We start from the raw sequence: 26,570 nt of genomic DNA, 5'->3' as shown, positions 1-26,570 counted from the left end.
TGCACTTAAGCTTTGGGTTTTGATTTTTAAGTTTTTAATTTTATTTTATGTATATGGGTGTTTTGACTGCATGTGTGTCTGTCTATGCACTACAAGCATGTCTCATGCCGGTAGGCAGAAGCCAGTAAAAGGCCTTGGAGCCTCAGGAGTTAACAAATGGTTGTGTATCAAACCAGGGTCCTTGGAAGAACAGTCAGTTCTTAATGGCTGACCCATCTCTCCAGTCCCTAGGTTTGGGGTTATTTTTAACATAAATAGTTATATTAAAGAATGGACACTGAAGCCGGGCGTTGGCGGCGCACGCCTTTAATCCCAGCACTTGGGAGGCAGAGGCAGGTGGATCTCTGTGAGTTCGAGGCCAGCCTGGTCTACAGAGTGAGTTCCAGGACAGCCTCCAAAGCCACAGAGAAACCCTGTCTCGAAAAACCAAAAAAAAAAAAAAAAAAAAAAAAAAAATAAGAATGGATACTGAAACAAATATACAAACCAGCACTGGCATCAGACACAGCTCTTGAAATAGCACTACTTGAGATGGCCCGATTTCTATTCATGATTTCTTCAAACTCAGCTTCACTCAATGGTGTTCTTGCAGTATCCATTTCCCTACAAAAGACATGTGTTATAATTCTTACTTAACAAAAGTTCTCGTTTAGTAACAATGTAAACAACTCCACTAACAGGTTTTGGCATTTGCTCCGAGACAGCTCTAACTTTTCCTAACTGGAGGATACTATTTTCCCTACCAGATCAAATCTAAGCAAAATTGTGCTTTGGCTGAAATAAAACTGAAGCTTAGAAATGTGATCTTTCTGCAGGACAGAAACTATGTTTACATTTCTACAATGTAATAAATTTCATTCACAGTTCTTTATCTTTTACTGACTAGATAGTTTCATTACTATGGTGTTTAACTTACCTCCCAGGAGGACCATAGTCACCCCTATCATATGGTGGAGGGCGGCCATATGGGTCTGTTGGTGGGGGACCTCGACTATCTGATGTTGGCATGCCACTATTAGTTGGTGGAGGAAAAAAAGCCGGATTCACATGTGGAGCTGGTGGTGGGGCACCTGGAGGTGGTCCCGGAAGATGTGGAGGAGGAGCAAGTGTAAGGGGAGGCCCAAGTGGACCTGGTGGTCGAGGTGGGAAGGGGCCTGGAGGTGGAGGTGGTCCCTGCTGTGGAGGCGGTGGACCAGGAGGAGGGCCGTAGCCTGGAACTGGAGGTGGAGGCCCAGGAGGAAGTGGACCCAGCGGAGGTTGCCCAAAAGGTTGTCCAGGAAAAAGAACTGGTGGTGGAGGACGATCCCCTCGATTGGGAGGTCCTGCCAGAGGCGGTGGCAAGACCTGACCAGGAGGGGGGGGACCTGGTGGACCAGGTGGGCCTGGGGGGCCCAAAGGTGGACGTGGTGGAGTCTGTCCAGCTACAAAATAAAAGGAGAAAAGGAGAAAAACATTTCAATAAGCATATTACCTATTACATGCCAAGATTATACTTCTAAAGCAGAACTTATAAACCATGACTCTCTTTAAATGAAATTAAATGCTCTACCAACAATTACAAAGGTTAAGAGTACCCTCACAAATTTAACTATTCAAATTACGACTGGAACAGATCTGAACACCTAGAGATACTTCCCATCTCTGAGCACACACACTTCTTTCTTACAGTGAAATCACCCACCTTATATTCTACTCTGATGCCAAGCTAGAAAGTGAAACAAGGAAAAATGGTCTTGAAAGGATTTTTTAAGAGGTAAGAAAATAAGACGGATGTAAATATTCTATATATAAGTCAAGCAAGTTTGGAGAAAAATAAAGACCTTTTAGGCCAAAAATGGGTATTTCCTCTATGCTGTGCCCCATATGCCATGGAATCCTAGTTTCCAGGAACAAAGGCCGAGTTCCTTTAACAAGATGCTTGATCAAATTTCCTGGGTTCCAAAAATAGCATAACAAGGAGAGTAAGTCACATTAATAATGCATTACTTGAAAAAGAGAGAAAAGGAAAAGAGGTATTAGGCAGACATGTTTTCTCCATGATAAACTTAAGAAAAGTTTTACCTGGGAAAGGTGGAGGTGGCCCTCCTGGTCCTGCTGGCCCAGGAAATCTGTCCCCACCGGGAACAGCCCCTGGAAAACGGCCCCGTCCTCTACCACCTTGTGGAAATGCTGCACGTGAACTGCCTCCTGGAGGACCAGCTTTACCTTCCCCAGACATCTGTCCTGATTGTGTAGCTGCAAACACCCAAATACTCATAAATAGCACTTATTAAAACAGTTCTCTGAATTGTAACCGTGTTATCAGAAACATACTTCAAAATTCATTTATACTATTTGTCAATCTGCAATGACTTGGGCCTATGCAAAGTACTTGGCTAGGAAAACATTCACATCTATTTAAATACTTTCTTAAAAGTCTTGAAATATTCAAGTCTAAATGGACTTTCAATGAATACACATTGCTTTTAAAATACCAGTACTCTACAGCAGCCAAGACAGAAATTCTTCAAGAGTAATTTTAATCACAGATTATTTTTATGCCATGCAACATATATTCTTCAGCTAAATTTTAAATGCTAAAAAATTAAAGCAAAAGTAACCAGTTGTATTTCTATTAATTACATGGCTCATCCACCTTATCTTTTTTTTTGAAAGCGTGTAATGACAAATCTCTTCTACATTTATTTACCAAGTAATAACAGGTCTTGGTGCAGAGCAGGGGAAAAGTGACTATTTCTTGGTTATCATTAGCCTTTCTATCCCCATCGATACATATATCCATATAGCACTCCTCCTGACTAAGATGTGAGTGACAGGACAAGAATGGCATCACCATAAAGCTCTCAAACTGCTGCACAAAGCTGGGTCTGTGACAGCTAGAAAAAAAACGGAATGGAAATAGGTTTCCAGTATACTGGCCCATAGTCATAACCCATGATTAATTCAAGTTCGTCCAAACTAAATAGTAAGTGTAATAGTTAACAAATGTCAGCAGCACTGCTGAGAGACGTGCTTACTTTTCCTGGACTGCATCTCAAACTGACTCAGGAACTGCTTATTGCAAGGAGTCACGACAGGATTTTGACCATGAAGCTCTCTTTTAGGCAGCAAATCCATTAACTTTTTGGAAGATGCTTCAGATCCAACACCAACAAGGGCAAATCTAAAAGATGTTAAGAGGGTGGGAATAAAAAGGAGGAACTGAGACTGTCACCATTGATTAAAAGAAGAAATGGTCTCTCTTACGACTCTTTCTTAAAGCTACAGAAGCTTATACTATCTTTTATAATGTCCTGCAAAATTTACTCACTTAAATGTGCAATTCAGTAATTTTTTAGCATATGATTCATGTGTTTTACAAACATCATATCATAACGTTTCATAACATTCAACATTACCAAGAGAAAATCCATAACCTCTGCCCCCATTCCTAAAACACAGGGAACTGTAACTATGTTGTTCTCTATGATCTGGACTTTCAAATAAACGGAATATATATAAGTACTTTACAGTCAGCTTCACTTAGTGTTCAAGGTCTAGTCATGTTACAACATGCAAAATCACTAATTCATTTCTTTTAGTGGCTAACTAATGTTCCATAATAGTCATTGTTTTCTGGCTTTGTTTTAAATACACCCATCAGTCAATAGGCACTTGGATTGTTTTTACTTTTTATTGCCACAAAAAGATATTTTGGCATAGGGGTTGGAGAGATGGCTCAGTGGTTAACACTGTCTTTTCTTTGAGGATTCAGGTTTGATTCCCAGCACCCACATGGTGGCTCAACTGTTCATAGCTCAAGTTCCTGGGGATCCAATTCCCTCCTCTGGTCTCCATGGGCATTAGGTATACACAGAGTACACATGGAGTCAAAACACCCACACACATAACATAATTAATAATTTTTAAAAGAAGATACTCAGTATCATTAGCCATTAGGTACAAATCAAAAACCATACTGAGATGTAATTTCCCACTATAATCAAAATGACAACTATTCAGTGCTGGTGAAGATAATGAGAAACTAATCCTCTTGCACTGATGGTGACTGTGCAGTCTGGTAACTTCTCAAAATGTTAAACAGACTTAGACATTCCTCTTAATAATCTATAAGTAGAAACCACCCAAACATGGATTATAGATTCTTCCTTCAGTGCTACCCCACTCTATGGGACTATTACTCAGGCATAAGAAATGCTAATGCTGCCACACTGAAAAGATTATACTACGTGAAAGAAGTCAGACACAAGAGCGTCATTATTACTACTTTGTTTACACAAAATACCCAGAGTAGGCAAACTCTGAGGCAAAAAGTACATGAATGGCTGTCAGCAAAAGGGACAATGGTGATCATCAAGGTAATGCTAATGAAGCCAGGGTTTCTTTGGGGATGGAGGTGATAAAATGTTCTGAAACTAGAGGTGCAATGGTTGCTTAACTTTCTAAGCATGTTTCTTAAAAGTATTGTATTGTACTCACGTACATAAAATAAATGTAAAATATCCAAAAATGTGCCTAATATATTATTTATAATAGACACAAGTGTAAACAATCATAATATCTGAAAATAAAAGTAAGATATTTATCACTATTTCTTCTGTTCTTGATGTTTCAAACATGACAAAGTATGAATTATAATACTATTATTTAGGGGGAAATGTGGAGGCATATTTATTAGAGTGATTATCTGTAAATGGTGAAATTGTAGCTATTCATTTTCTTACTTTTAGATAACTGCATTATATAATAATACTAGTCTGTGTGTGTGATTTGCTGATTAGGGAAATGAAGCAAGATACCTAGGTGACATTTAATCTTCAGTTACCTACCTTTCTTCATCATTTTCATTTTTATGACACTAGAATCAAAGCAAACCCAGAGCTAGTCCACATTATGTAAGTGGTTCTACCACTGAGCTCCATAATCCTTATCTCTTCACTAAATAAATACAATGCTTCTCAACAATGTCATCTTAGAAGCAGTGTACTAAGTAAATGTAGGAACAGGCCTAGTCTGTCCACAGCCCCATCTCAACCAGCTCTAGCATACTTTCAAGAAACAAGAAATATAAATTTTAAGTATGAAACTCTGCCCGAGATCATCCTTCCTGTGTGTTCACGTGGGTTCCCAGGAACTAACTCAAGCTGTCAGGTTTGTGCAGCACATGTATCTTTAGTATCTAAGCCATTTGTCAGTGCTTATGTGTTCATGTGTTCTACATGTATATAACCAGCATTAAAACACAGAAAACTGCCGGGCATTGGTGGCGCACGCCTTTAATCCCAGCACTCGGGAGGCAGAGGCAGGTGGATCTCTGTGAGTTCGAGGCCAGCCTGGTCTACAGAGTGAGTTCCAGGACAGCCTCCAAAGCCACAGAGAAACCTTGTCTCGAAAAACAATAAATAAATAGATAAATAGATATATAGATAAATAAATGATAAAACACAGAAAACTAATTTGTAAACTGTACTCACTAACAGTTTATATCAGGAAGAAAATGAAATTCTTACCCCTTTGATTGTCCATTTGCCCGATTTTCAAAAAATTTTATCTCCAAAATATCATTTACTCCCAAAGAATGAACTGCTTCAGTTAAATCCTCATCTGTTGTCCACTGCAAGACATTTTCCCCTTATTAGCCATTAAAATAGATTCAGGTTTTTATTGTCAAAAACATTTAACTTTTAAAGGAAAACAAATGATAAGAAAAATTGTTTAGTGCAAGTCTAAGTACAATTACTTCCCGCCAGCCTTCAATTTTTAAACAGCAGAAAAGCTCTTGAGTGCCTAACTTCATTTCCTAATAGGAGTTTTGGAAATGACCAAGTAAAGTACACGCTCTGGAAGACAAATGCAATTTTACTTAAGATTTTCTAGTTTCTAGTCAGGTGTGGTGATGCACACCTTTAATTCCAGCACTCAGGAGGCAGAAGCAGACAGATCTCTGTGAGTTTGAGGCCAGACTGGTCTACAGAATGAGTTCCAGACATCCAGGGCTACACAGAGAACCCTGTATTGGAAAAAAATGAAACAGTTTCTGGTTTCTTCCAGCTTTAAACTCCTTATGATTTTAAATTTTCAATAAAACCAATCTCACTTGTAACTTCCTCCCATTTAGTATCTTGTGAAACAAACAGCTTATGCTTGACTATAATAAGGAGAAACCAACATGAATGAATAGCTACTATGTATCTTTTTATCAAATATTTAACACTTACCTAAGTCCCATTACTTTCATTTTTCATAAGAGGCAACAGAGGAAATAAACAGTTTATTCAAAGTCACAAAACACGGATATATACCAACTCTTATTTATACTACCATTGCTTCCAAGATTGTAAAAAGATTGTTCAGACTGGATGACAGGAGACTCAATCATTTAGTTTATTTAAAAAAAAATGTAGAGATGGCTCATTGGACTCTAGGCTCAACTCCCAACACCCACATGATGGCTCACAACCATCTGTAACTCGAGTCCCAGGGAATATGATGCCCTCTTCTGGCCTCTGAGGGACTGCATGATATGGAGTACACAGACATGCAGACACAAATACCTATATACATAAAATAAAATGAAAACACAAAAGCAATGTGAAATAAAATATTTTCAAATAAAATAGTCTGCTATAAATAGATAAGAAGTCAAAATTTTGCTGTAACTTTTAAATTTTAATATAATAGCTCAGATAAAAATGTTTATAGGAACACTTTAGTGATTATTCAAGTTTGATGCTAATAAGAACATTAATAGATACGCTAGGCATATAGCTAATGAAGCACACAACTTAGTCTTATGGACAACTCAATTAAAGTACAAAGCATATTCCAGGCACTGTGGCATATGCTTATAAGCCTAGCACTCAAAGTGCAGAAGCAGGAGAACTGACAGGAGTTCAAAGCCAGTCTGGACTATAGTGAATAGTAGGCCAGTCAAGGCCAGTCAAAATTACATAACAAGATCCATCTCAAAACAAAACAGGCAAGCACAAATATTATAAAGCATACTTCTATCCATTAATTTCAAATTTAAGAACAGAAATGAAACTTAAATCTGTAATATGAATTAGAAAATGAAGACTTCTTTCTCTCTTTCTCCTATAATCTTGAATTCTTACTTTGAAACCCCTTAGTGAAACTGGTAAGAATGAAGAAAAAGAATATAAAGAAAAATGTAAACTCTTATTTAAGTATATACCTAGCGGGGCGGTGGTGGCGCACGCCTTTAATCCCAGCACTCGGGAGGCAGAGGCAGGCGGATCTCTGTGAGTTCAAGGCCAGGCTGGATTGACAGCCTCCAAAACAATACAGAGCAACCCTGTCTCGTAAAACCAAAAAAAAAAAAAAAAAAAAAAAGTATATACCTAAACCAAACTATAAAATTCAAAATAGAATAATTGAAATGTCATTTTAAAAGAACTTCGTTTTTGCCCTTCTCATCACATAGGTTAACAAGAAAAAAACAAATATACAGTAATGTCAGTATTTTTTACAACTGGGCAAAAAAGCATGGAATACTGGAGCAGTTCAAAATGAACCACCAATAATCTGTTAACTTTACTTACCCATGTCAGATTTCCAATATACAATGCAATTCTCTTTCCAGTGTAAGTATAGACAACGTTTGGTGCTGCCCCCTTCCCCACATCATCACCAACAGTTGGTGGAAGAGTATCCATGTAGTCCCGGTCTTCTGGGGCATCGCCATTATTTGCAGATGGAGAGATGACATCATCATACAAATCTATCTGATCATGCCCACCATATTCTGCTTCCTAAGACACAGAAATGGTGTTGTAGATTATATGACAGACAGAATACCAAATAAATCTGAGTACAAATTCATTCAACTTTCTTATTTTAAAAATCTGGTACAAGACAGAAAAAGGCTCAAAGACCTTAATGCAAGTCTCTTCTCAATGGTGCTTTAATGCCTTCCTTGAAAGTAACAACACATAAATGAAAACCAATGTTTCAAAAGAATAGTTGTCATAAGACTTGTCACAAAAATCAGAGGTATTCTTCAATATGTGACCACAGGCAAAAACTCCAGCATTTTCTTTGGTAATCACATCTTGTTTACCAACTCTGAGAAAGCTACTATTTTATAAGCTAAGCCATAGAAATGGAACCAAAAAAAGGGGGGTAACATATACATGTTTCAAAAACTCTTAAATATTTAGTGAAACAAAAAACTATAAATACCCAGCACTCGGGAGGCAGAGGCAGGCGGATCTCTGTGAGTTCGAGGCCAGCCTGGTCTACAAAGTGAGTTCCAGGACAGCCTCCAAAGCCACAGAGAAACCCTGTCTCGAAAAACCAAAAAAAATAAAATAAAATAAAATAAATAAATAAATAAAACGGATATTCAAAGTAATATTTTGCAGTAATTGTATTATTCTCAGTAGACAAAGAGCTACTGTTTAACTGATTTTTAAAATCTAGCCAAGTGAAAAGTAATCCACACTAAATCTAGTAAAACTGGGTCACTGTCACAGAAGAATTAAAGCAATGCTAAGTAAGATGTTACTTACATGCCTAAGTGATAAGTCAGGCAGAAGAGAAATGGATGTGAGAAAAAAAAGGTAATTCAATTTGCAAATATCCCTTTTTTAAGACTAAGTATATCAACGTGAACTATTTTACCCTTCTGAAATAAATTTGAGATAAAAATAATACAAAACTATTTAAGAGTTCAGATATAATGGCATAATTCAAGTTCTCCCATGTATGCAATCTACTAAGAACTGTCACATGACAAACAAGAGTTTTAGGGACTATAATAATGACCAAGGAAAAAAAACTGTTTTATTTGATCATGTAACCTTTTAAAATTTATCAAGCCGGGTGGTGGTGTAGCAAGTCATTAATCCCAGCACTCAAGAGGCAGAGGCAAGCAGATCTCTGTAAATTAAAACACAACCAACCAAACAAGTAAAAAAAAAAAAAAAATCAAGCTATTACATACCAACTAAGACCTAAAATACCAAGTAAAATACCAAGGTAAATGAAAGAACAAAAAGCCTCCTTCGGCAAAAGGCAGATGTAGGGAGAGACCAGGTACCTGCAGCTGACCCGCCCCCTGGGGCCTGATCACGTGTCGTGTAAGTGGGAAGATTCAGTGGGCACTCACTCTCTCTCTCTTGGATGTTGGCTGTGCTTCGGAGGGCAGAGCACTTCCCAGGTTAGTGATTGCTCCTTTTAATCTGCATTGTTCCATTAACAGGCAGAAACTAAGACCACTAGTCACTGAATAATGCATTGATTTTAGTGAACAATGCCAAAATAATATATGTAATGGGTTTTTATTAAACAATGAAGCCCATGCAAACTGCGCTGACAGTAAAATTACAAAAAAACGATGAGGATGGTGACAAAGTTTCAAAGTGGCCGAAACTTCTGATGATGTGGCTCCAACAGTGGCCCCATACATGAGGACTTTAAAACTCTCTTGCAATCTGGTTCTGTACACCAAGTAAAATTATTCTAATTATTCAAAGGAAATGGTGTTTTCATCCTCAACAAAGATTAATCAAATATAGTTGGAAGAGTAAAAAGGAATGCAAGGGTTACTAAATACAAGACTAAAAGTACTTAAGTTTCTACTTTCATTTACAGTCAGTAATTGAAACTACACTAACCTGGTGCATTACACTTTTTTTTAATGCCCATGACACCAATCATATTTTCCATATTCATAATACTCTATCACTATTTAGAATCAGCCATTTTGTCTGGTAGTTGGACTGCTTCCAATCCAACTTGAAATGATGTTAACTGAGATCACGGCCCTGGAGTTTGATCTCCATGTGGACTAGTTAGCTTCTCTGTGTTCCAAGGCCACAGCCTGTTTTAACCCCAACGGTATACATTGGACTTGGTGAAAAAACATTAATGAAGCTGAATACATAATTACCATTGCTAAGAATGTAATTCAAACAATATTCTTATTGGTATCTGTAGTCTTCCCTATTTTTAGCTTCATTATTTTAAGTACTGTTCACATTCTAGAGAAAATCCAGAACACATGTAACTGTTTCTACTTAAAGTGAAAATGAGCATATTCAGAAATTATGCAAAATGCCTATCACAGGTCATATAAAAGTGAACTCTCAAACCCTACTAAACAAACTAAAAGGTTTTACTTTGTCAAAGAAAGTCAACATCAAGTTCTGCTTTGTGAAAAGTCTTTTTCAAAGACATTTCAATGGCATCCTAAAATGCAAAATTTCAACATATCCTAACCATTTCAAATTCCAAAAGCCATCTGTTTCTCAACCCATGTTTCTAGACCCTAATCATCAATAAAGTTGCATCTCTAAACTTCTAGCAAGAACAACTCTTAGACAGGGAATAATGTCAAATGCCTTTAATCCAGCACTTGAAGGCAGACACAGGTAAATTCAGGGTTAGTTTGGTTTCCAAGACACAGTGAGACTGTCTCAAAAAAAAAAAAAAAAAAACAAAGAGAACAACTCTTAGGGTTTGTGAAAAGAGCAACAAAGTGTTTTCTTTAAATTCCTACTATTCTAAATCACTACAATCATTCTAATGACATGTAGTTATCAAAATCCAGTAATGGTTGTATACTCAGCTTTAGTAACCCTAGCATTTGGGAGGCTGGGGCAGAAGACTACCATAAATGAGGCCAGTATGGGACAGTTGCTTTAAAGTAAAGAAAAAAGAAATAAAGGGAAATAAAAAAAAAAGGGAAAGGGGGGTGCACTTCTCTTTTACAATATAGGACTGTTATCTTCCTACAAGAGACACAGAACTGTTGCCCAGTGGGAGAATACACTTAAAAAGTATGATGGGGGCTGCAGAGATGGCTCAAGTTAGGAGCATTGGCTTCTCTTCCACAGGATCCAGGTCCAATTCCCAGCACCCACACACATAGCAGCTAACAACTGTCTGTAACTCCAGTTCTGAGAAATCTGGCACCCTCATACAGACATACATGTGGGTAAAATAAAAATCAAAAAAGGTATAATGGATAGAAAAATGACCAAAATCCCATTCATTTTCTTAAGGCAATGTTTTAATCTTTTTTATTAGCACTATCTCCCTTCAAGTTATTAGACAGTTTTCACCTAATCACACCCTATCGATTTTTAAAAGATGTATTTATTATGTATACAGTTTTCTGTCTACACATATCCCTGCAGGCCAGGAGAGGACACCAGAACTCATTACAGATGGTTGTGAGCCACCATGTGGTTGCTGGGAATTGAACTCAGGACCTCTGGAAGAACAGCCAGTGCTCTTAACCTGAGTCATCTCTGCAGGCCCCCCCAATACATTTTTAATACCACAGATAAGTTGTATATAATGTATACTATTATTGGGATTATTCTAATAGAGCTATTAAAAGTATTCATTTTCCCTGATAGGCCCAACACTGTTTTTGGTGTTCCTAGAATCACAGTTAATACCTTATGTGCATTATTGGAGACTACCAGTAAAGGACAGTACCTATTTCAAAATACCCTTATTTTAAAAAAATATTAAGTCATTCTATTTAAAGAACTCTAAGAGATGGGGGAGCTATACTCTGCATTACAAAAGGTGTTCAATGCCATGCAAGAGAAAAATTAGCACATAAACCCAGCAAGAGACTGGTTCCAACATATCCCCAACCCATTCAAGAACACCAAAACCTGCAGATGTTTAAACCTCTTATATAAAATGGTGCAGTGTTTACATATAAACTATACATCCTCTCATATACTTTAATCTCTAGACTTCTTAAAACTCCTAACACAGTAAACGCTTATGGAAAAAGTGATTATGCTGTACTGGCTTACGGAATAATGGTAAGAAGTCTGTACATAGAAATGCATGTGCAGCCGGGCGTTGGTGGCGCACGCCTTTAATCCCAGCACTCGGGAGGCAGAGGCAGGCGGATCTCTGTGAGTTCGAGGCCAGCCTGATCTACAAGAGCTAGTTCCAGGACAGCCTCCAAAGCCACAGAGAAACCCTGTCTCGAAAAACCAAAAAAAAAAAAAAAAAAAGAAATGCATGTGCAATCTCACCCAGTCAGTATTTTAGATCCCAGCTGAATTCTTGGATATAGAAAATGTGGATCCTTTTTTCCCAGAAAACATTACTTTATGAATATGCTAAGCATATTAATATTATAATTCCTGCATGTTAAATTAGATCTTAACAGCTCCTATTGATTTATCTTTCAACTGTTTTCATTAAGTTATCATAAGGTTCCACAGGAAAAATACTTGATTTATAATATACAATAACTAAGTGTAAATTGAAATGATTCAATAAAATTTGACACAAGAGGACATCTAAATCCTTAATGAAGGGAACTCCAGTCATTATCTCCATTTAAGTTTAAAGTGAGCAGATCTACTAAATCAGCACTGCTTACTATCAATAACCCACAGTCTGACAGAGCAGACACTAAATTCTACATTAACAGCATCTGAACCCCTGATAAACAAAAAATATATACTATTTGGATTACAGAATATAACTTGAGCATACCTAATTTAAAAAAAACAACTATGATACTCAAAGCGTTTTGGACTTGGGTTTGAGAGATGAGTTCCTAGCACCCATATGGTGGCTCACAACCACCTGTAAACTCCAATTCCAACAGATCTGATGCCTTACTCTGACCTCGACAGGCACCAGGAATGCACATACAAATACATACATGTAGGCAAAAACACTCATGCACATAAAAGAATAAATCTGGAGGGGGGCATTCTGCTTTCTATTTAACTGAAATTTAGTAGAAATGCACAAATTCAGAAGTATTTCAAACTCTCCTTCCACTGAGCAACTATTCTCCATTTGGCCACATCCAAAGACTTTTAAGATCTAAGCTCCCCATGTCTCTGTACCTTCTTGTCTTCATTCCCCAGTCTTAAAAATCACCTCATATACAAAATAAATGCACTTAGTCCCATCCCACCCCAAATAAAAGTGTTTAATACTCATGTCTCATACTTTATGCAATATTGTGTTTTGCCAAAATGCAAAACAAGACACAGAATTTCAGAGAATACAAAATACAATTAAAACTGCAGCTCACAGCCAGGCAGCAGTGGCTCAAGCCTTTAATCTCAGCACTCAGGAGGCAGAGGCAGTGGCCTCAAACTCAGAGATCCTGCCCACCTCTGCCTTCCTAATGCTGGGATTAAAGGCATACACCAGGCCGGGCATTGGTGGCGCATGCCTTTAATCGCAGCACTCAGGAGGCAGAGACAGGAGGATCTCTGTGAGTTCGAGGCCAGCCTGGTCTACAGAGTGAGTTCCAGAACAATACAGAGAAACCTTGTCTCGAAAAACAAAAAACAAAACAAAACAAACAAAAAAAGGCATACACCAACACTGCCCAGCAGAGTTAAAAAAAACCTAATATTTATAAATGTTTAGAAACCAAAATAATTAAAATTGCTAATGATTAGTTTTGAAAAATATTTGCTCAGTGACAATCAAATATCACATTGGTAACTATAGCAGCTAGTAGAAATAAGGTTACCACCTAGTGAGAGGAGATTACTAGGGATGCAGCACAGGAGGATAGCGTGTTTGCCTAGCATGTGCAAGGGCCTGAGTGGAGGGAAAGGGGACAACTGAGCCTGATGGCTTGCACAGGTTTGAGATCCCAGCACTGGAGAGGCTGAGGCAGCAGCTGCACCACAAAAGGTGCAGGCCAGAATACACAGCAAGTTCTAGGTCAACCTGAGCTACAAGACAGAAAAAACAAGCAAGAGAGAGAGGGAGAGTAAATCAATCAACAATAATTTTGTTGTTGCTTCTAATTCTGGTAGGATCTCATAAAAACACTTCAATAATGATAGGAACATCCATAGAAAACATGACCCATCTCTTGGTGGCTACTTTTTTGGTTCAGAAATTCAGAGCAAGCACTAACAAGTGATGCAGATGGAGTGAGCAAACAGCTCAGTGGTGCTCACCTAGACGTGCTAGGGCCTGGGGTCAGTCCCCACAGCTGCAAACATGGACTTTTGGAAAAAGCCTCCACTTACCCTCCCAATTAATCTATTTAAACCTACAAAGATTTTCCTTGTAAAATTACACGACCATGTATTAGACACAACGGTGAAGGTACAAGTCAATGAAAACTACATTTATAAAAAGGAAGCCTAGAAAGTAGTTCCTCACTGGAGTCAAAAGTATTACCTCTTCTTGACCTCCTGCTAGCTAGCACCATGTCCAGTTATAGCATAAGTATACTATACTACCCCTCCCAAGTATTCAACAGTCTGGATGTATTTCATAGAGATACCAAAGAAAGCTTATCTTTCTTTTCTTTCGGAGACAGGCTCTCACACTGTAGAGCAGGCTGGCCTCTAACCACTGAGCCACCTCTCAAGCCCTAAACACATCTTTTGTTCTCTATTGTGAGCAGCAGTTTTAATTGTACGTTGTGTTCTCTGAAATTCTGTGTAGACACTAGTCTTGTTCTCCATTTACTATTTAAAGTAGACATAGTCTGTTTTTTTGGTTTTGTTTTGTTTTTTTGTTTTTTGTTTTTTGTTTTTTTTTTTGCTTTTTGGTTTTTCGAGACAGGGTTTCTCTGTATTGTTTTGGAGGCTGGCCTGGAACTCACAGAGATCCGCTCTGCCTCCTGAGTGCTGGGATTAAAGGTGTGCTAAAACTGTACCCCAATTCCTCCTTACTGAGAGCACAAAAACAAAGCAATATGTTCTCTGATTGAAAAAAGTGAATGAAGCCGGGTTTTGGTGGTGCACACCTTTAATCCCAGCACTTGGGAGGCAGAGGCAGGTGGACCTCTGTGAGTTCGAGGCCAGCCTGGTCTACAGAGTGAGTTCCAGGACAGCCTCCAAAACAATACTGAGAAACCCTGTCTCGAAAAACCAAAAAAAAAAAAAAAAAAAGAAAGAAAGAAAGAAAAAGAAAAAAGTGAATGATAACCAGGCAGTGGTGACTCATGCCTTTAATCCCAGAACTTGGGAGGCAGAGTCAAGCAGATCTCTGAGTTCTGAGTTTGAAGCCAGCCTGGTCTACACAGTTCTAGGACAGCCAGAGCTACACAGAAAAATCCCGTCTTTGGAAAGAACTACTAAAAAACAAAAAACAAAAAAAACTAATGAAAACTGTTTCAAACTTTTATTTTTCCCTTAGTCATAGTTATGACAGTGTTTTGCAAATGCTATACGCCTTGATAGATGAAAGGGAAAAAAACCCCGACGTCTTAATCTACTGATCTTAAATGCACTGAAATTTGGGCAGCACTCAAAAAAAAACATTTCTAAGTTGTAACTGACAATTCAGGCACGATTAAAAAAACTGATTTTCAAACTTAACGTTTTTTATTGCAAAGGGCTAATTACATTTTAAAATATCTAGTTTCTAAGTCAGTAATAATTAAACCCTATCAAAATTTGCTTCTCTTTTCTAATATTTAAACCAGAGGCACTGTCATTGTTGAAAAACAAAGCAGTAAGGATTTAAGGGTGTTCACTGTTTTGTTTTTAATCTTGCATCCCTAGTCATAAATACGATTAGAAGGTAGGCATATTAATAAATGGCATCTTATTAAGCTTCTCATTTGAACATGGAATTTTTTAATAAAAAATTAAATAAAAAGAAAAAGCCCACAGCTTTTAGCGGCACTATCGTTGGGTGCAACTTGAAAAAAAACGTGAACATACGAAGAGGAGTAAGTAAGAGGCTAAACGTTACTAACTAGACCTGTCCAAGGATGTTCACCATCAGACATCCCAGCTAGTTCTAGGCGACCGTAGCCGGTGAGACCGGAAAACCTTACACTTCTCACTTTCTCAAGCCTTTCAAATCGTGAAGTAGAGCCCCACGGGGCAAAGACTTGGTTTTCAAAGCACAGTCACCTCCACGACGACTCGTAAGCAAGCCACCACGGTAAGGATGTCGGGTGGACGCTCTCCGTTTCAACCTCCCGGATCTGTTAGCGAAGGACCACCATCTTTTTGTTCCGTCCAACCACCGCGCACCCAAGTCTTTAGCGCAAGTCATTTATCTTCCCAGATTATTATTTCCCTTCACAAAGGCCAAGGACCGGGCCTCAAAGGCCCCCCAAGCCCTCGATGGCCACGGCGGGCCATCGCACCGTGCGACTTTTTCAAAATGAGCTCAGTGGGTCCAGAAGTCAGATGACTTGTTGCAGACGTACCCACACCTAAGCCGCCTTCCCTCCCCGCCTCGGGGGCCGGGGCCGAGAGGGACCCCGGACCCCGGGCGCCACGCCGAAACCTGTCGCCAACGCGAGCAAAGGAGCCCGGGAGACTCGGCGCGCGGGATACAAAGGGCTGTGAACGCGGCCTTCCATGAGGGCGACCGTGCGCGGACAAGAGACACAAAATGGAGCGACGGGAGGAATCGGAACCCGAGCGGCAGGGCCGGGATGGAGGCGACGGGCGGGCGGGCGCGCGCCGGGCCAGCCAGGGCTGCTGCCCCCCCACCATCAGGCGGGCGGCGGGGGAGGGGGCGCGGCGGCCCGTTCTCCCCCGCCCCGCACACGCGGCCTAGCTCGGCGGGAAGCGCCCGCCACCGTAGCCAACAATGGGGCGTGAGGCCGCCTCGAGGAAGGGGCGGGCGAGCCGGCCGGCGGGCGAGCGGGCGGGCGGCTGCACGGCGACCGGGCCCCGCGCTCCAGAGCCCGCGGCCCGCGTAAACGACGCGCGAGAACAGGGGGTGAGGGGGCGCCGCGCCGCGCACACACTCACACAGCGGCGCGGCCCAGAGGCGCCAAGGGCGCACGGTCTGCAGCCGAGCCCGGCTCGCGGCCCTCCCGCGGCCACCCTGGTGGCGAGCGTCCAGGCCGCCGCAGCGTCCGCGTCCGCGGCGGAGCCCAGACCCTCCCGTACCTGGTTGAACTCTTCGCCCACATCCGCGTAAATGTCTATGTGGTCCACGCCGTCCGCCATCTTCCCTCGGACTGGGCCGCCGCCGCCGCCGCCGCCACCTCCTCCTGCAGGTCGGCCCGCCGAGGCAGCAGCAGCGGATCTAGCGGTGGGGGCGGGGCACGATACGTCACTTCCGAGGGGCGGAGACGAGGGCGCAGCGGCCCCAGCGGGCCGGCCTGGGGACCGGGTGGAGGGGACGCTGCGACTCCCGGGGTTCTCACTGTTCTTTTGTGTGCAGGGTTAAGCGGCAGGATGGCGGGGTGGCACAGGAAATTGCCGTTCCGCCTGCCGGAGCAGCCCGCTTGTGTCCGGAGACTACCGTTTCTAGCTGCTTCTTGCCCTTTTTTCTTTAAAAAAAATATTTTACGCTTTCAGTTTTTCCTACTTTTTTTTTTCTTCCGAGGCGTCGAGAGGTGGGAGTTATTGTGTGTGCACAATTAAAAACAAAATGTGATGCCCAGGGCAATGTCTTATTTTTGCTTCTAAAGACAACCAAATTTTGTATCTATGTGTACCTTGAGTTATTTGTGTATTTCATGCTTGCATCTCTTATCAGTGTAATAGTCAGTTGTGTCTTTTCGCTTCTTCTCATCCTCCTTCCTCCCCCATTGCCCTTGCTTTTTTTTTCCTCTTTATATCTGCAGGAGGTTTTCTTTCGAGGCGTCTAACTTCCTTTTAGAGCTCATACAAAAAAAGTAAATGTATCTAAAATCTAGGTGCTCCTGGGTTCAGAATGCTGAACTAGAAGGGAAGCTTAAAAAGGTGTCCTTAGGTCCAAACATCCCACTTTACAGATAGAGGACTAAGGCCTAATAGAACATAAGTGATTTAACTAGGGGTTACGTCGCTCGTAAAGGTACACACACACCCTTTGACAGCGGTATGTGATTCAGAGACCTCTCTCTATTTCCAACAGCCTCACCCATTTCTTTCCTTCCCATTGAAAAATTCACCAGAGCCGGGCGTTGGTGGCGCAGGCCTTTAATCCCAGCCCTTGGGAGGCAGAGGCAGGTGAATCTCTGTGAGTTCCAGGCCAGCCTGATCTACAGAGCGAGTTCCAGGACAGCCTCCAAAACAATACAGAGAAAAACCCTGTCCCGAAAAACCAAAAAAAAAAAGAAAGAAAGAAAGAAAGAAAGAAAGAAAGAAAGAAAGAAAGAAAGAAAGAAAGAAAGAAAGAAAAATTCACCAGGCCCCTCAGCCGGTAAAGGTCCTAGCTGTGAAGCCAGATAAATTCAGTCCCTAGCACTCTCATGGATAAAAGAAGAGAACCGATTGCTGTTAAGTAGTCCTCCGTCTACTGAGCACCTCTGGCTACCCTCAACCCTGCCAACAAATAAATGAATATTTGTTTGTTTTTTAAAGGGCACCAGATGCAGGCTGGTCTGAAATCATCAGTAAACCATCTGTTCTTGTTATATAGCTATTAAGTCTTGGTTGCTGCAGGGAGGTGGTGGCATGTACCTTTAATCCCTGAACTCTGGAGGCAAAAGCAGGCAGATCTCCATGAGTTTGAAGACAGCCTGGTCTACAAAGTGAGTTCCAGGACAGCCAGGGTCTTGAACGCCCCCATCCCCCCAAAAAAAAGCTTTGATGATTTTTCAAATGTAACTTCAAAGTACCTTTCTACTTGACAATTTTCAAAATTTGAAAGAAAACATGTGATAACTCTAGCTCTTATTTTTACTTATGTTGTGCCTGTGCATGTTGTATGGCCAGGCCATGCCATGGCTCATGTATGGAAATCAGAGGACAACTTTGTGAATCATTTCTCTCCTTCCACTGTGTGGATACTTTGATCTCAATGTTTCGTTGGTTGATTGGTTGGTTGGTTGGTTGGTTGGTTGGTTGGTTGGTTGGTTGTTTGTTTGGTTGGTTGAGACAGGGTTTTTCTGTGTAGCCCTGGCTGTACCGGAACTCACTTTGTAGACCAGGCTGTCCTGGAACTCAGAACTCAGAGATCTGCCTGATTCTACCTCCCAAGTGCTAGGATTAAAGGCATGTGCCACCATGTCCAACTATCCTAACTTCTTGATGGGAGTTCTAAAATCTTTTTGTCTCAAGTCTACATAGAATAGAAAGTCCAAACATCTTTAAAAGAAATTCAACAATTGTGTGTTACATGTTGCACAGAAACTGCCTTTTCACCTCCCTGTGCTAGTTTCTTATTGCTACAGTAACAACTTAGTAACAATGTCAAGGGTCTGAAACAACACAGATTTACCATCCTACAGTCCTGGAGGTCAGAAGTCCAATATAGGGTTTACAAGGCGGCTCCAGTAACCTTTTATGTTGCTGTAGTAAAACACTCTGACCACTTAGGGAGGAAAAGGTATTAGAGTTCTCTAGAATGACAGAACTTATAGAAATATATATATATGCATATATATATATTAGAATGATTTACAGAGCTGGGTGGTACTGGCACATGCCTTTAATCCCAGCACTCAGGAAGCAGAGGCAGGCAGATCTTTATGAATTTGAGGTCAGCCTGGTCTATAAAGCTACACATAGCAACCCTGTCTCGAAGAAGAAGAAGAAGAAGAAGAAGAAGAAGAAGAAGAAGAAGAAGAAGAAGAAGAAGAAGAAGAAGAAGAAGAAGAAGAAGAAGAAGAAGAAATCCACTTCAAATTAAGCAACAATCCCTCACAGGTATGCCCTGACATTTTGGGGTTTTAGTTAAATCCAGATTCGGTCAAGTTGACAACCAAGAATAGCCCATCACAAAGGGTCTTTTTTTTTAATGTTTATTTATTTTTATTTCACTTGTATTGGCATTTTGTCCACATCAATGTCTGTATGAGGGTGTCAGATCCCCTGGACCTGGAGTTACAGACAGTTGTGAGGTGTCAGGTCAGTACTGGGAACTGAACCTGGGTCCTTCTTTAGAGCTGTCTCTCCAGCCCCCACAAAGGATTTTTGTATTACACTTTCAGGTCATAGTCTGCCATTGAGGGATGTCAAGACAGGTACTCAGTTCAGGAGCTTGAAGCAGAAACTGGAGGAATGCTGCTTACTGCTGGCTCTCAGACTCACGCTCAGCTAGGTAGCTAGGTAGTTTGTTTGCCTGCTTGTTTTTACATAGGCCAGGTCCTCCAGCTGAGGGATGGTGCCTCCCAGACTAGGCTGGACCCTCCCACATATTCACTTGTCAAGATGGCCTCTCCCAGACCTAGGCTCAGATCAATTTTATTTAGGCAGTTCCTCAATTGCGTGTCCTATTCCCACACAGCTCTGGTTTGTGTCAAGTTGACAAAACCAAGCAGCCAAAGGCCTACTGAAGTTTTTTGTTTTTGTGTGTGTGTGGTTTTTTTTGTTGTTGTTGTTGTTTTGGGGTTTTTTTTGTTTTTTTGTTTTTTTTTGTTTTTTCAATACAGGGTTTCTCTGTGTTGTTTTGAGGTTGTCCTGGAACTCACTTTGTAGACCAGGCTGGCCTTGAACTCACGGAGATCCACCTGCCTCTGCCTCCCGACTGCTGTGATTAAAGGTATGCACCACCAGCACCTGGCCTACTGAAGTATTTTAAGAAGTCTGTGATGCATCTGCCTATTTTCAAAGCTACAAGACAGGGTTCTCTTTTCTTTCCATTTGTCACCTGTGCAGCCACCAACGCAACCTCAGTTCCAGTTCAAATAATTACTTTACAAGAAAACAGGCAGCTGTCTTAGTTCCAATCACAAAACTAAGGAGGAAGCAACTAGTTGCCTCGGTTAGAGAAATTCATTTCTGCTGGGCATGCTGGCGCACGCCTTTAACTCCAGCACTCCGGAGGCAGAGGCAGGCAGATCTCTGTGAGTTCAAGACCAGCCTGGTCTACAAGAGCTAGTTCCAGAACAGACTCGAAAAAGCAAAAAAAAAAAAAGTCTTCTTGGAGTGCCTTCTTTCTTCAACTAACCCGCACTACGTGGTGCACCCCAACACTTAAATTTTGTGAATTTTTAAATATATTTTGGATATTAACTCCCTGTAAGATAAAGAACTTGGAAGATTCTTCTCCCATTCTGTAGGCTGTGTCTTCACTCTGTTGTTTTGTTTGCTGCACAAAAGCCTTTTTATTTTATGCAAACACGTTTGTCACTCTTGCTTTTATTCCAAGGACTACTAGAGTCCTTTTTAGAAGGTCTTTACAGAACTGGGCATTGGTGGCTCACACCTTTAATCTCAGCACTCTAGAGGCAGGTGGGTCTCTGTGAGTTCGAGACAAACAATACAGAGAAATCCTGTCTCGAAAAACCAAAAAAAAAAGGTCTTTGCAAACACTGTATCTTGAGATGTTTTCCTCTAGTACTTTTGCCATTTCAGGTCATACAGAAGACCTCTAATCTGTTTTGAGTCGGCTTTCGTGTGAGTGAGAAGACCAGGATCTGCTCCTCTTCTTCTGTGGGTGGAGATTCACTTTCCCCACGATCATTTGTTGACGATCCTGTCTCTTCTCCATTGTGTCATTTTTGGTGCCTTCTCAGAATCAGATGGCTAGGGGTTGCTGCCTTTGGGAGCGGTCTGCATTGCTCAAGGACCTGGTTGCCTGAAATCTGTCTCTGTGCCTGTCTACAAGGGAAACAGAGCTCTATCCAGCATGAATTCGACACCAGCCTAGCCTACATAGCAAATTCCAGGACAGCCAGAGCTACACAGAGAAACCCTATCTCAGCCTACACAGAGAAACCCTATCTCAGGAAAAAAAAAAAAAAAGATTCAGATTGGGATGACCACACTAGTTTAGTTCTAAATTCTGTCTTGTTCCATTGGTCTGTGTGTGCATGTTTGTGCCAGTTCTTTGAGAGTTTCGTTACAAAGTTCCGTAGTATAATTTCAGATCAGGCGTTGCACATGATACCTCCAGCATTACCTTTCGCTAAGGATTGCTTTAGCTGTTTGGGATCTTCTGTGTTTACAAAGAAATTTTAGTTTGGTTTTTTTTTTCTCTAGTTCCATGAAGAATATTCCTGGAAATTTGAAGGTGATTTTTTGAAGATTTATTTTATTTATTACATATACAGTGTTCTGCATACCAGAAGAGGGCACCAGATTGAATTGTAGATGGTTGTGAGCCACCATGTGGTTGCTGGGAATTGAACTCAGGACCTCTGGAAGAACAGTCAGTGCTCTTAATCTCTGAGCCATCTCTCCAGCCCTTGAAAGTGATTTTTTGAATCTGTGATCAATTCTAGTAATACAACTATTTCACAATATTCATTTACTGTCCATGAACAGAGGTATTTTTCCATCTTCTAGTATCTTCTTCAATTCTCATCAGTGTTTTAATTTTTTCATTACAGATGTCTTTCACCTCCTTGGTTAGCTTTATTCCTAAGAGCTTTTTCTTTTCTTTAATTTTTGTTTTTGTGTGTGGCAATCTTCCTTCCTTCCTTCCTTCTTTCTTTCTTTTTCTTTCTTTCTCTCTCTTTCTTTCTTTCTCCCTGCAAGGAAGAGTTTCTTTGTATAACAGCCCTGACTGTCCTGGAATTTGCTTTGTAAACCAGGCTGACCTTGAACTCACAGAGATCCACTTGCCTCTGCCTCTATAATGCTATAATTAAAGGCATACACCACTATTGCCCGATTTGTGAGGCAATTTTAAATGAAACTATATTACTGATTTCTTTCTCAACATGTTCATTACTGGCACTAAAAACAGATGATAGATAGATGGATAAATGGATAGATAGATACATAGATACATAAATACATAGAAGATAGATATGATTTTGCTGCTGACCAGATGGTAGCTGACAATCTGAGTGTGGGATCCCCAGAACCTACAAGGTAGAAGGAAATCATTCCTTCCTATTCCTACAAGTTGTTCTCTGACCTATATATATGCACTGTGGCACTGGCACACATGCTCATGCACACACACACTTAGTAAATAAACCTTTTTTTGTTTGTTTGTGTTTGTTTTCCGAGACAGGGTTTCTCTGTGGCTTTGGAGGCTGTCCTGGAACTAGCTCTTGTAGACCAGACTCATAGAGATCCACCTGCCTCTGCCTCCCGAGTGCTGGGATTAAAGTGTGCCACCACCACTCAGTTTAAATAAATGTTTTTAAAGCTACTGACTTTGTATGTTGACTTCAGAGCCTGCTATTTTCCTGAAAGTGTTTATCAACTATAAAAGTTTTCTGGCTGGTTGGTGGTGGTGCATGCCTTCAATCCCAGCACTCAGTAGGCATAGGCAGGTAGATCTTTGTGAGTTTGAGGCCAGTATGGTCTACAGAGTGAGTTCCAGGATAGCCAGGACTACACAGAGAGCCTCTGTCTCCAAAACATTTAATTAGTTAATAGTTAATTAAAAGGATTAGCTAACTAATTAATTAAAAAAAAAGGAAAAGAAGTTTTTGGTATTGTTGTGCCCAAATTCTAAACTGTATTAACTCTGGTCCTCCATCTGTCCTACACAGCAGGTGTAGCAAAAAGGACCCAGAGGGACCAAGGGGCAGGGAATTTATTGGGGGGGCTATAGGCCTTCCCAGGGGGGTTGCTATGCTCTGCATACCACTGTTACAAAATCACACGCAGAGCCCATCAGATAACTTCTGATTTGTTCCTTACCACATGGAGGTATCTGGCTTCTTAGTGCTTTCTAGTGACTAGGAGGTTGGACAAGGTCAGGAAGCCCAGCACATGCCACTGAATCAGAGACCTATGTCATGGCTGCCAAAGCAGGGGGCTCAGTGAGAGTCTGGTCCCTTCAGTATCAGGGGTATATTATTTCATGTTCATGTATTGTATGGTTTCTGTTATCTTTCTGACTACTTACTCCTATTCTTATTCATATATATATGGTATATATGAATCATATATATATATAATTCCACATCTCTAATCCCAGCACTCAGGGGGCAGAGACAGGCAACTCTCTGGGAGTTTCAAGACAGCAGGCCACAAAGTGAGACCATGTCTCAAAAAAAAAATTTGAAAAAAAAAACATTATCTTGATTCTTTTGTATTTGTCAAAACTTGTTTTATACCTAAACTATCATCTTTCCTCTGTTTTGTAGAAAGTTCCATGAGATGCTGAGGAAAATATGTGATCCACAGCTGTTGGATAAAATATTCTGTGGGTGTCTGTTAAATCCCTTTGGTCTCTGGTGAAGATTAGATGAAAGGAATTCATTTTTCACTCAGTGATCTAGATCTGAGGATGTTATTGAAGTATCCCACTATCACGTGTCTAGAACTGTCTGTCCTTTTATATCCAGTAGTGACCATTGTATGAGTTTGGCTGCACCAACACTTAGTACATACGGACATACACATGGCTCAGCTGGGTTTTCACCTTCAGATTCTCAAAGTCACAGTTGTTCTTAGTCTCCAGGGTAGTTCTAGCAATAGCACCCCACCCCAGATAAGCATTACAGAGCCCCAGAACAAAGGGGTGTACACATGAATTTCCATGCCAATGCTGATTGGCCCCAATGGAGAAGCCACTGTGATGCAAATCACCCAAGATTTAAGGTTTGTGGATTTGTCCAGTGGCTAGGAATGCCAGCCTGGGTCACCTTGCACTGGGAGCCTTGGCTTCCCCTCCCTTCCTAGAGCAGAGAGCACACTGCTTTCTTCATGCTGCCTTTCTGTTTCTCTCTGCTTTTCATCAGTTCATACTTTCAGATGTTTCTGTCTTTGGAATAAAGTTTGTTTTGTTACTTACACTTTTTTTTTTTGAGATAGGTTTTCTCTGTGTAGCTCTGGCTGCTCCAGAACTCACTCTGTAGACCAGGCTGGCCTCAGACTCACAGAGATTCACCTGACTCTGCCTCCCCAGGTACTGGGATTAAAGATGTGATGTGCCCCATCACTGCCCAGCCATTCTTCTAATCCTTGGACTCTTCCATTTTGGTCCAACAGTGAGAATTCCTGAAACTAAAGTAAATAGGTTTCCAGAACTTTCAGACCCAAGACAACCTTGAATTATAACTTTATTTGTACTTATTTATTTATTGTGGTTTTTCGAGACAAGGTTTCTCTGTGTTGTTTGAAGGCTGTCCTGGAACTCACTCTGTAGACCAGGCTGGCCTCAGACTCACAGAGATCCTCCTGCCTCTGCCTTCCGAGTGCTGGGATTAAAGGCGTGTGCCACCAATGCCCGGCTTCAACTTTTTTTTTTCAAGACTCATTTCTATATGTAACCCTGGTTGTCTTGGAACTTGCTCTGTAGACCAGGCTGGCTTCCAACTCAGAGATCTGCCTGCCTCTGCCTCACAAGTTCTGGGATTAAAGGTGTATGCTACAACTGGCTGGAAAATTGTAACTTTATTTTTACCTAGTGCCTTCCAGCCTTATGACTTCTGGCACATAGACTAAGTCACGTGGTGTGGAAACTTCCTCCCTTCAAATCTTAGAAGCAATAAGCCTCCCTTCATTCCTTGGAACTGAGGATAATTGGAGGCTCATTCCCTTCAGGACCCCTGTCCTGCTGCTGCATGACTTGTATTTATTTGGCTTATTATCTTGGTTGGTTGGTTAGTTGGTTATTTTTTTTTTTCGAGACAGGGTTTCTCTGTGGCTTTGGAGGCTGTCCTGGAACTCGCTTGGTAGTCCAGGCTGGTCTCGAACTCACAGAGATTCGCCTGTCTCTGCCTCCCGAGTGCTGGGATTAAAGGCCTGTGCCACCAACGCCCGGCGGTTAGTTGGTTATTTTGAGATAGGTTTTCTTTAGGTAGCTCTGGCTGCCCTGGATCTTGCTTTGTAGACCAGGCTGAGCTTGAACTCACAGAGTGCTGGGGTTAAAGACTGTGTGTGTGTCTCTCTCTTTGAGACAAGGTTTCTCTGTAGCCCTGATTGTCCTGGAACTCGCTCTATAGACCAGGCTGTCCTGGAACTTGCAGAGATCGGCCTGCCTCTGCCTCACTAGTGCTGGGATTAAAGGCGTGGCCTCTGATGCTACTGTCACTGCCACTAACGCCACAACCTGGTAGAGTCTTACAAGCAGGCACAGTTGATCTGATAAAGATGGCAGCTTTTTTGTTCAGAAGAGTAACTGTCTACAACAGGGACATAGTGTGATCTAAATGTGTTCAAATATCCTAGGCACTAGGACTGTGTGGAGGAGAAACAAAGTTTAAAATATATGGAGCTATAATAAATACTATTCTGTAGAAAACTAGTTTCGTTGTTGTTTGTGAGGGGTGCAATAAAAATACTACCGAGCCAGGCAGTGGTGGCACACACCTTTAATCCTAGCACTTGGGAGGCAGAGTCAGGCAGAGCTCTGTGAGCTAGAGGCCGGCGTGGCCTATGAAGTGAGTTCTAGGACAGATTCCAAAGCTATGGAGAAACCCTGTCTCAAAAAAAAAAAAAAAAGAAAGAAAGAAAGAAAGAAAGAAAGAAAGAAAGAAAAGAAAAAGAAAAAGAAAAAAGAAAAAGGAAGAAAGAAAGAGAGAAACTATTGAAATGGTTGTTCCATGACTAATGGCTTTAATTGTAGATAAGAGAGAAAATATCCAGAAGTAACTGGAAGTGTCCAGAGAAGAGAGGGTGTTGGGAGAAAAAGCAGACTGGACATGGTCAGGATTATCTGGGAGAGAAGGGAAAATACTGGACAAATACCAGAGAACTGATTTGAATGAAAATGGCCTTCAAGGCCAGCCTGGTCTACCAAGGGAGTTCCAGGACAGGCTCCAAGACAATACAGAGAAACCCTGTCTCGAAAAATAAAAAAAAAAAAAAGAAAGAAAGAAA

The 26,570-nt window shown here is 41.1% G+C and overlaps 1 protein-coding gene across 7 annotated transcripts in view; it reads right to left on the bottom strand.

Moving 5' to 3' along the window:
• The window catches only part of Cpsf6 (cleavage and polyadenylation specific factor 6), a 31,963-nt gene extending 14,953 nt beyond the window's left edge, over window positions 1-17,010 (bottom strand). For 5 of the 7 annotated variants that reach the window (XR_002385168.2, XM_021233747.2, XM_013121542.3 and 2 more), the window contains exons 1-8: window positions 16,854-17,010; window positions 7,563-7,772; window positions 5,511-5,614; window positions 3,018-3,163; window positions 2,062-2,235; window positions 1,821-1,931; window positions 917-1,421; window positions 488-603 (exon numbers count right to left, since the gene is read on the bottom strand). Coding sequence is in view for 6 of the 7 variants with exons in the window: in XM_021233747.2 (XP_021089406.1) it covers window positions 488-603; window positions 917-1,421; window positions 1,821-1,931; window positions 2,062-2,235; window positions 3,018-3,163; window positions 5,511-5,614; window positions 7,563-7,772; window positions 16,854-16,913 (1,426 nt within the window). In the remaining variant the exon portion in view is untranslated. The remainder of the gene's footprint in view (window positions 1-487; window positions 604-916; window positions 1,422-1,820; window positions 1,932-2,061; window positions 2,236-3,017; window positions 3,164-5,510; window positions 5,615-7,562; window positions 7,773-16,853) is intronic. The other 2 variants (XM_021233748.2, XM_005081496.4) reach the window with 1 other exon arrangement.
• Window positions 17,011-26,570: the final 9,560 nt, after the last annotated feature.

This window comes from Mesocricetus auratus, unplaced genomic scaffold (genome assembly GCF_017639785.1).
Source record: "Mesocricetus auratus isolate SY011 unplaced genomic scaffold, BCM_Maur_2.0 Super-Scaffold_100011, whole genome shotgun sequence".
Taxonomy (NCBI): Eukaryota; Metazoa; Chordata; class Mammalia; order Rodentia; family Cricetidae; genus Mesocricetus; species Mesocricetus auratus.
This window is presented reverse-complemented; position numbering and strand designations above follow the sequence as displayed.